This window comes from Triticum dicoccoides, chromosome 1B, assembly GCF_002162155.2.
Source record: "Triticum dicoccoides isolate Atlit2015 ecotype Zavitan chromosome 1B, WEW_v2.0, whole genome shotgun sequence".
Taxonomy (NCBI): Eukaryota; Viridiplantae; Streptophyta; class Magnoliopsida; order Poales; family Poaceae; genus Triticum; species Triticum dicoccoides.
The window spans coordinates 663,542,117-663,553,055 of NC_041381.1; the positions used below are offsets into that span (position 1 = coordinate 663,542,117).

The 10,939-nt window shown below is 54.8% G+C and overlaps 1 protein-coding gene across 1 annotated transcript; it reads right to left on the minus strand.

Annotated features, from left to right (window-relative positions):
- Positions 1–1,652: 1,652 nt before the first annotated feature.
- On the minus strand, positions 1,653–3,744 carry LOC119349493 (glycine-rich protein 1-like). The gene has a single exon (XM_037617532.1). It carries the CDS (start codon positions 3,254–3,256, stop codon positions 2,171–2,173), a length of 1,086 nt encoding a protein of 361 aa, XP_037473429.1. The 5' UTR covers positions 3,257–3,744; the 3' UTR covers positions 1,653–2,170.
- Positions 3,745–10,939: the final 7,195 nt, after the last annotated feature.

A 10,939-nucleotide genomic window follows, 5' to 3' on the forward strand; every position in this document is an offset into this window, starting at 1 on the left:
CCCTAGTGCATGCACATGCACCGAACTGTGTCGTCGAACGAAACCAAGCCAACAGGTGTCGTCCCGGTGCAACCACAAATAATGGAAGCCCATCCGCTTTCTTGGCCGTGCCAGTCAGTCAGTCAGATGAGCGGCGAAGAGAGTCGTCTCTGTCTCTCGTCGCACTAGTCATTGCACAGGGCAGCCAGTCAGGGCGGTGTGAGAGTGAAGCCGGAGTCAACTCAACTCAACTCAATCAAGGACTCAAGCTGAGTGATGATGGATGAGGCCAGCAAAGGAAAGGAAAGGAAAGGTCTGGAGCTGCATGCAGTGCAGGCTTGACGATGACACATCGGGCTCTCTGCGCTCCACGGAAAAGCAGATGCCAGCCCGAACGAGACATGCCAAGAGCAGTGCAGCACACAGGCGGCAGCAGCAGCAGCAGGGGAATGGCTCCGCGGCCGGTCTGCCCTGCCGCTTGGCACTGCAGCGGCGAGGCCAAAGAGAGACGGCAAGGGCAGGGGAATGGCTCTGCTTGCATGCTTTGAGCTGCAGTGGCTTGAAACAGCAGAGGAATTCCTACCCGATCTGAACCCTAGTACCAGTACTGTAGTTGCATTGTTTGGCTCGAGCGAGTGCTAAAGAGGGTCGTCACTGATCGCCAATGAGAGCGAAGCAGTCGCCAGTGAGAGCGAAGCTGGAGTCAATTGACTCAAGGTGTGAATGAGGGAGTGAGTGAGTGATGATGGATTCCTTAGTAAGGGCATGTACAATGCATAGCCTTAAAGATGATGTCTCACATGCCACGTAGGATCGGATATGACGTAAAATAGGTTCGGATAGAGAAGCGGGATCCTCTCCAGGAGGCGGGTGCTTAAAGAGAAAAAGTGTGGTCCGGTGACAAAAGTTGAAAAGGTTGAAGTGAAAAGTAGAGATGCATGTGTACTAAAGTCTTTATTTTCTATTTCTTAATGAGGCCCACTAGTGATAGCTTGCATTGGGGAGAAAAAATAAATGTAGGTGCTTCAAATTACTTTTTATCATGGGGTATACGTATCCATATGCCTGTACATGCAAGGGTGTGGACTCTGGAGCTGCAACCTTGAGGACGACACATCGGGCTCTGCTTTGCTTTGCACGGGAAAGGCCGACGCCAGCCAAAGCGGGCTCTGCTCCATTTGCACTGCGGTGCAGTGGACAGTGAGAGAGGGATGGCACAAGGAAAGCGCGACATTGACAGGGGAATGCATGGCTCTGCTTCGCTCGTTCGCGCTGCACTGCACCGGTTGGTTTCAACACTGCTGCTGCATCGTGCGTGCGTGCAGCGCAGCCCTATCCACTGCTCAAGCTCACACTGAGCCGACGAAAGAAAGGAAGAAACTGTACGCGCGGCGAACGGGATTCGCAGTCGCAGTCGCAGTCGATGGAATGCTGCAGTCAGTCCTGGAAGTAGAAACAGCGCCACTGTTTAGTGCGGTTCAGAGCAGCTCGATTACCCAGCAGCGACACTGAGAAAGGCCGCCACAGAGCGCCATTTCCAGCGTGAGGCGACGCTCCTACCAAATCTAGCCGGCGGCGAGGAGATAAGCAGCAGTACTACTGTTACTTTCGTGCAATGCCTGGCTTTTCTCGGACGTCAGTCATATACAGAATGAAATCTGAAACACAGCAGCTTACATAGACGGTGTTTGTCTATTAACTGGAACGTGGATAATTTCTCACCGGGCAGATGGATTCCGATGCTGGGCGCAACGGCCGAACGAGGAGATAAGGAGGGAATTCATTCGTGGGACAGGCAGATCTCATCTCACTGATGGATGCATATAGTCGGCACCACCACTGCTAATCAAGATCGTCGGACCCTACACTGGTACTAGTACAGAGGTGACTGACGGACGGACAACCTTGCAATGTTTGCCCGGGGCCATTCCTGACCTCCATTATCTCTAATGTAATGTGATGTAATCAACCTCCCAAGGCTGTTGCCACAGGGGAGCGGCCGCCGGCCCCATCCATCGCGCCACCTAATCAGATCCAGTCCGCTGATCATCCGCCGTCCCGTCAGGCCGTCACTGCGCGTGGGGTACGTACGATTCTACTCGAGCTTCGGTATAGTGGAGCGGAGTGGAGTGGAGTGAGGCCGACGCCGAGGCGGCCGGCCGGCCGGCGTGGCGGGTTGCGAGTCGCTTCATCAGGAGCCGCCGACGCCGTCCCAGGCGAGCCCGAGGCGGCCGCCCTCCTGGAGCGCGCGGAGGAGCTGCGCGCCCTTGCGCCGCCCGCGCGCGCTGCACTCGCCCTGCATCGCCCCCACCACCGCCTTCACCACCTCTGGGGGCGGAGGGGACGCGCCGGCCGCCTCCTCGCCGCCGTAGATGGCCGCCAGCACGCCGATGGCGCACTCGCGCCCGCGCCCGGACATGCCCTCCACGGCGCGCGCAAGGACCGGCGCCGCCAGGGCCTCCCTGCGCACGGCTGCGGTGCCCCCGGCCGCCGTGCAGAGCAGCTCCAGCGCCGCCAGCGCGCGCTCCGCCGTGGCACCCGCGGGCCCCGACGCTGCCACCGCCTCCACCGCTGCCGACGCCGCGCCGGCCTCCACCGCCGCCTCACGGTTCCCCTCCTCCAGGAGCATCACCAGCAGCACCTTCGCCGCCAGCCTCGCCGTCGCGGGCTCCCGCACCGCGGCCACCACACTGGCAACAACGCCAGGCGGCACCGTCTTTGAAGTTTCTGTGGCCTCCATCTCCCGCTCCACCGCACGCAGCGCGGCCACCACATCCCCCGCAGCGAACTTCTCCTCTGTGCTGCCCGCCACCGCGTGGCTGGCCGCTCCTGCCCCTGCCGCGGACGCCGACGAGGCCGCGTGCGGCGGGTGGTGCACCGGCAGCCGCCACTGCGTGAAGCTCTGCGACGCGGAGCTCGAGGAGGACGAGGAAGACGACGACGGCCCGGCGCCGTTGCTGCCATTAGCATTACCCCCGTGGACCACCTGCTTCTGACGATGCCACTGCACCGGCGACGGCACCGCCGAAGCCGCAGCCGCCTCCACCAGCGCCGGTGACGCGTCGCCGCCGGGCGTGGCCGACCCACCAGCACCACCACCCTTCACCCCACTGCTCCCCGCCGCGGCATTGTTGTTGGGCGTGGCCGTGGGGCTGAGCGCCGGGTGCGTGCAGGTGCTGAAGATGCCACAGGAGAAGAGCGCCCGGGGCGTCGCCTTGATCTTCGCCCCCGCGCCGCCGCCCCCGGCCGGCATCTCCCGGTGCGCGCCGCGGCTCATGTCCTCCTGTTCCCGCTCCGCGCGCGCGCAAGCGCAGCGGCAGCGGCAGCAGCAGCAGCGCCACGTAAATGCCAGCAGTGGAGGCGGGGCGGACACGCGCAGAGCTGTGCGGGGTGGGTTGTTACGTCTGTCGGCGCGAGGTGGAGGGCGGCCGGGCGGGATGATATGGAGGAGGGCGCGGTGGTGGTGGTGGTGGCCCAGGCGAGTTGAATGCGCCTGTGGGCGCTGTCGAGCGGGGCGCAGGCGGGCACTTAACAGCGGGTGACCGAGGCGGGCGTCAGCCGGTGCCGGGTTAAAAGGAGAGCGGCGCGGTGAAAACGAGCGGCGCGCGACGCCGGTCGGAGGAGCAGCGGGTGCGTTTTACCGGGCGGGGAGGGGAACAAACAAGGGCAGCGAGTAGGCAGCGGCGGGGTGGCAGTGGCAGGCGGTGGGGAAGGAAGCGAGCGATCCGATCGACCGATCGATCCCGGGAGCATGTGCGGCGGCGCAGTGGCGGAGCCCCCACCGCGGTCCTGGCTGCGGGGTGGGGACGGGCTATGGCGGGCGAGCTACCCAGGTGCATGAGGCTAGCCTAGCCGCACCTACCGGCGGGAGGGCGCATATGCGGTGGCAGAGAGCTGGGAGAGGGCGACGGATGTGACACCGGGGGCAGGGCAGAGCAGAGGGGGGATCCTCGTTCGTTCCATGGCGAAGCGTGACTGCGCATGGCATGCGACGTCGGCGGGTACGTGGCCGTCGGATCGCCGGAACCGTGCAATCATGCCATTCCTGGCACTGCTGCCGCTGGTGGTTGGTGACTTGGTGATGGCGAGGGAGAGTGACTGGCTGGCTGGCTGACTGCCTCAGTGGATGTGGATCCATCGGTCGATCTGCATTATTGGAGGAGGCAGTGCAGTGGTCGATCGGCCATCCGGTTGTGTGCAAGCCAATCAACGGTGTCGGGTGAGTGAGTCAGATTTTTCGGCCTCTTGCACAGAGGTTTTCTCTTCTTTTTCCACAAAAAGAGGTCATGCATGCAGCAGATTTAAAGGGCTTGAGTTACCATGTGCGGATATGGAATGCGCGACGTATCCATAACGTAGCTCATGGAACTGCCTATAGATCAGGTACCTAGAAAGAAAAATCGGCGTAGCAGGTTCTATTCTCAGGAACGTTTTTTCCGCGAGACCTAAAACCTCTGGGGATTAGGGTTTCGAGTGGAACTTGACGGCGCACGCCGGATCTGCACGGCGGGGCGTCCCTGGATTCCACGGGAAGATGTCTGCATCAGCCAGCGGCGATCATCGGGCAGCGGACCCGGTCTCCCCACGGACGGCCAGGGCCCTACTCGAAGAGAAGCTCGGGAAACTAGGGATCACCGATGAGGAGGCGACACCACTTGTCATCGATGATAGAGAAGAAGGCAAAACCGGAGAAGTGGCTATTGGCGGGTAGGGTTTTGCATCGGAACCTACTCCACATCCAAACCATTACCAACGCACTTCGGCCGGCATGGGGAAACCCTAGGGGACTCCGGTTTAGATCGATGGGAGAGAACGCCTTTGTGGCAGAATTTGAATCTCAGCGCGATCGCGGACGGATCTGGGAAGGCTCACCTTGGCATATCAGCAAAAACGCTGTCATCTTGGCTGATTTTGAGGACTGCATGAGACCTGATGAGGTTCAGTTTGATCGGCTCAGTTTATGGGCTAGGGTTCCAAATCTTCCGTACAATCTGCGGAACGAGGCTTGGGGAAAGTTGATTGCGCAGCAAATTGATAAGGCAGCCACCTCTATACAGTTTGATCATGTGGGTGGATATTTGCGTGCGAGAGTCTCCATAGATGTCAAGAAACCAATAAGGCGATGGATCTTGATTGAATCTGCAAAGAGGGGCAAAACTGATCTATATGACATACAATATGAGCAAGTGCCACACTTTTGCTTCTCTTGTGGACGCCTAGGTCATTCATACCTCTATTGTCCCAATCCTGGCCCTAGGGATGAGAAAGGGGAGCTGCAGTTTGGACCTTTGTTAAGGGCAGCAGAGGATAAAAGGAAGGCAACTTCTGGCGATGGCACACCGAAGGAACAACATGCATACACAAATAGCCAGAGGGAGTCTCGGAATTCAACTAATGCTGGCAAGGAACAAGCGGAGGTGAACTCTCCAGTCAAGAACAGATCACAAAATAAGAGGAAGGAGGCGCCAAAACAAGTGTACCGGCCAGTCGTTAGTCGCCAACTACTCCTTACCGACGGCAACAGCTCTGCCCACCCAGAACATTCAGCTGCTCAGGTAATGGAGGATGATATCCAAACTTCTCATGAGGAAGAGGAAGGTGTTGTGAGGGAACGGAAGAAAAAGAAACCTACACCTGAAAATTCGGCAGAGGCTGCGCAGCAGCCCTGTCGATCGCAATGAATTGTATAAGTTGGAACTGCCGGGGGCTTGGGAACCCCGAGGTGGTTCGAGAGCTTCGCAGTATTGTGAAGCAAGAAGTTCCTGCCCTGTTGTTTGTAATGGAGACTAAAATTAGGGCAAAAAGAGTTGAGGATTTGTGTTACCAATTAGGTTTCGCGGGATGTTTTGCAGTGGACAGTGAAGGACTAAGTGGTGGCATATGTCTTTTCTGGTCCAAGGAATATGATGTTCCGTTGAAAAATTACAGTTCCGGCCATATTGATACATTGGTACGGATGAAGGATCAAAGCTTGACCGAGTGGCGATTCACGGGCTTCTATGAAGCACCCAGAGCCGAGAATAGACATCACAGTTAGCGTTTCATGAGAACCTTGTATGCACAGCCGCATGCTGCGTGGTTATGCATGGGTGACTTCAACGAGACTCTGTATGGTGATGAGCACTTTAGCCGTTCGGCTAGGCCGGAGTGGCAAATGCGAGCTTTCAAAGAGGCTGTTGACGAGGTTGGTTTCCAAGATCTAGGGTGGACTAGACTGCCCTACACCTGGGATAATAGGCAGGATGGAGATGCTAACGTAAAGGCCAGGCTTGATCGCGCTTTTGCAAACGAGGCTTTTCGTTAGCATTATGAGTTCATCCGAGTACGACATATCAGTGTGGTGGAGTCGGACCACTGTTTTGTAGTCGCAGAGATCAGAGATAAACAACATGATTAGGGGGGATCGAAACAGTTCCGTTACGAGAACGTTTGGCAACCTCATATGGACTATGAGAATTTGGTCACAGAAACATGGTTGCAACAGAATCATTCTCCTGGTCTGTAGGGGATAGTTGATTCGCTGGGTGCACTCCAGCAAACACTTGAGCCGTGGGGAACGCGAGAATTTGGATGTCTCACATGATCAGTCCGGCAGCTACAGAAAAAGCTAGATAAGGTGCGGAGACAGTCCATTGGACGTGGGCCATCAGACAAAGAGAAAAGGACCGCAGCTAAGCTCCGGGAGGCTCTCAAACTAGAAGAAATATGGCTCCGGCAGCGGTCACGTGTCAGTTGGCTACGAGAGGGAGATCACAACATTGGCTACTTCCAAGCTCAAGCCAAACAACGTCAGTAATTGAATAAAATCATCGGTCTAAGAAGAGCTGAGGTTCGGTTTGTGCTGACGCCGATGAGGATAAAGTGGATATACAATCATTCTATCAAAATCTATACACATCACAAGGGGTATTTGATATGAGTGAGTTGTTGGATTATGTCCCTATAAAGGTGACATCGGAGATGAACATGCATCTTGATAGACCGTATGAACCCCGAGATGTACATGAGGCTTTATTTCAAATGGCTCCTTCTAAAGCTCCTGGGGTAGATGGATACACCGCGGGTTTCTTCCAATGTCATTGGAAACTTCTGAAAGATGATGTCACAGCCGCGGTGCTTGGTTTTCTTAATGGAGGTGATCTACCGGTGGGTCTAAACGACACTTCGATTACTCTCATCCCAAAGGTGGGACACCCTCAGATGATCCACCAGTACCGCCCCATTGCATTATGTCCCGTCTTATATAAATTAGCTGCCAAAGCAATTGCGAATCGTATGCGGGGCTGTATGGACGAAATTATAAGTGAGGAACAAAGTGCCTTTGTTCCGGGACGCTTAATAACCGACAATGTTTTGGTTGCTTTCGAAAGTGTTCACACTTTGCGAAGAAGGAAGAGGGGGAAGAATACGACATGCGCGGTTAAGCTCGATATGATGAAAGCATACGACCGCGTGGAGTGGCACTACTTGGAGGCTATTCTTCTCAGACTTGACTTTAGCAACACATTAGTTCGATTGGTTATGAAACGTGTTACTTCTGTGCGCTTCTCGGTTCGAGTAAACGGGGAGCTGCTACCCTACTTCACCCCATCAAGAGGACTTCGGCAAGGCTGCCCAGCTTCACCATTCTTATTTCTCCTTTGCATAGAAGGCCTTTCCTCTCTTCTGAAATATTATGGTGCCACCATTGACAGGGGTGTAAGAGTGAGCTTTCGGTCGCCCCGGGTCAGTCATTTACTATTTGCAGATGACTGCTTAATTTTCATCAACACAAATGCAGACAATGCAGAGCGACTTAATCAAATTTTGCGGATCTATGGGGAAGCATCGGGCCAGTGCGTAAATCGGGACAAAAGTGCAATATATTTCAGCCCGAATACCTCACAAACATCCAGGCAAGCTTTGAAAGGGATTCTTGGAGTGTATGCTGAAACCTTCAGCGAGAGATATCTTGGACTCCCAACAGCCATTGGAAAGATTACAAGCGGCACATTTGAGCATATTGGGGATCGTTTAAAGGGCAAAATGCAGGGCTGGTCCGAACGTCTTTTTGCATGCGTAGGAAGAGAAACTTTGTTGAAGTCCATAGTGCAGGCAATCCCCACGTTCAGCATGAGTTGTTTCTTATTGACAAAGAAATTATGTAAGAGTTTGACCTCCAGTATGGCCAGATATTGGTGGAGCAGTTCTATAGATCATAGATCTCTTCACTGGATATCATGGAAAGGACTCACAGTTCCTAAATGCAAAGGTGGTGTGGGCTTCAGAGACTACCATCTCTTTAACTTAGCACTACTGGGAAAACACGGTTGGAGATTTATGACAAATCCGAACTCCCTTTGTGTTAGAGTTTTGAAGGGGAGATACTTCCCAGACACTGATTTCATGCAGGCCAATGTCCCCCATTCTGCCTCGGCAATTTGGCGTGCCATAGTGGCTGGGCGCGAGGCCCTTAGTGCGGGCTTAATCCAGTGTGTGGGTGACTACACCACCATCAACGCTTGGACACATAAGTGGATTCACACCACGGCTCCCAGAACACCGTTGCTAAAACCTCCTAATACCAATGTGGAATGGGTTAGCGATCTGATCGGTACAGCCAACTAGACCTGGAAGAGGGAGTTGGTTCGTGAAACCTTCATCACACCAGACACCGAAGCTATACTGAATATTCCATTACGGCGAGGAGGTGGTGGAGATTTTCTAGCATGGGTGTTTGAGAAATCAGGCATCTACAGTGTGAAATCAGCGTACCAAGCTCTTATGAACCGCAACGAGCAGTTCACTCTAGGTGAAGGGCAGGCTACAGGAACTTCAGTAGACCAATCACATCTGTGGAAATCACTATGGGCTCTCAAAGTTGTCCCAAAAGTGCGTGTTTTCTGGTGGCCAGTCCTTCGAGGCATTCTACCTGAGAGAACGCTGCATCATAGACATATCAGAGATGTCAGTTTATGCAAAGTATGTCAAGCAAAGGAGGAAGATCTTGAGCATGCATTGTTACACTGCTCACATGCTCGATAGTTCTGGGAAGAAGCGAGGCTGGTCTTAGATATTAAGCTGCCAAGGCTTCATCCATCCTCTTGGGCGAGTGGCATTTTATGCGGCCCAATGTTCAATGGAAAGGAGCACGCAACAATAATCACCATCATGTGGTCTATTTGGAGCTCTCGCAACAAGTGGACTCATGACGGCAAAAAGTATGATCCAGTGATCTCTATCAGACTCGCCAGAGAGGCTCTGGCCTTACTCCACGTTCCCAAGTAGCAGGCATCTCTACTGCCAGGACATGGCTTGAGGCCACCTGAACTGGGCCAAGTAAAAATCAACACCGATGCCATCGTTCAGCATTCGGCTGAGATGAGCGGAGCGGGAGGAGTTGCCCGCTCAAAAAACGCGCTTTTAGGCGCATGGAGTAAACCCCTGCATGGGGTCACCGACCCGATGATCGCCGAGGCACTAGCTTTGCGGGATGGAGTTATCTTTGCAAATCTATGGGGCTATGCTCAGGTGATGATGGAAACCGACTGTCTAGAGATCGTTAATCTCTGGAACACTCGCCTCAACCGTTGTTCTGTTGTGGCACCAGTCTTCTACGAAATTGATAGCTTGCTGCTAGTTTTGATTCTTTTGTAATAAATCATGTAAGCAGATCAGCTAACGGTCCAGCGCACCTCTATGCGCAGCGGGCATGTAATGTGTCTGTAACCGAGAGATGGATCTTTGAAACTCCAAGTTTTCTGGTTAGTAACCTTATGGCTAACTGTCCAGCAAACACTTTTGTTTAATAAAGCTCGAAGTTCACTGCAAAAAAAAATCGGTGTAAGTGGATTTTTTGGGCCGTTGGATCTACGATCGTACCGCTACTTGTTCATCCCTCCCCACCCAACACGAGTCAATCCTCTTGCCCGTCACCTACCCAAAACCTAACCGCCTACATTCGCCCCCCCAACCCCCACCCCGGCGAGCGCCCGCCGACATCAGCTACCACGCACTGCCTCGCTGCCCTGTCCTCCCCTTGTGACTACACTGTCGTGGCCATTGCTCTAAGAGCATCTACAGCTGGGCGCCCCCAACCCGCCTCATACGCCTAAGAGGGCTGCCGGGTCACGAATTTTGGACCCAAACGGGCACCTCAAACGTCCGGGCTAACTGGCACCCCTCGTATCCTACCCAAATATGGGGCGAATATGGGGGCGCCCAAGCGCGTCCGCCGTGTCAAATCTGGCCCATGCGACCCCACATTTATTCCTTCCTATCCTCTCACCGGACCAAACCTTAACCACTTCATTTCACTCCTCTTCATTCCCCTCCGCCATCCAAGCTCACATCCGGCAATCTCCGACCGTCTCTGGCATAGAGGGCAGCGGATCAAAGTCATTCACCTCCAGATCCGTCGACCCCGAGCTCATCCCACGCGGCCCCGAGGAGGAGATGATCGTTTGGCTCGCGCTCCGCCGCTCCCGAAAGGAGGCCCGTGCACGGCAGCTAGCTGTGTCATCACCGCCTCACCGGAGATAGTGTGGTCCGTCTGGCGTCCAAACACGATGGCAGACGCGCAACCCCTCCGTTGGTCTCCGAGACCATGGACGGATCATGGGGGTCATCCAACGCAATCATGGCACGCCCTGCTGGATGTCACCGGCTCTTCTCAGGATGGATCTTTCATTGATCTGACGCCACTGACACCCAATGGGTTCCGGGCTCCGACGAGGAAGAGTAGGGTATGGGACACAGCTGCTCCTCGTGCCCTATGCCCTACTCTACCTTGCAGACAACCGGACCAACACTCTGGGGAGCGCAACCTGCCACAGGACATGGGCACGACAGAGCCGGACAAGCTCCGCTTAAAGATCGCTTTACATTGCATGTAATAATATGGATTTGATATTTCTAATTTGAGCTATCCGGATCTGGAATGCATTATTTGAGGCATGACTGGTCGGTGTCCGCAGACGCG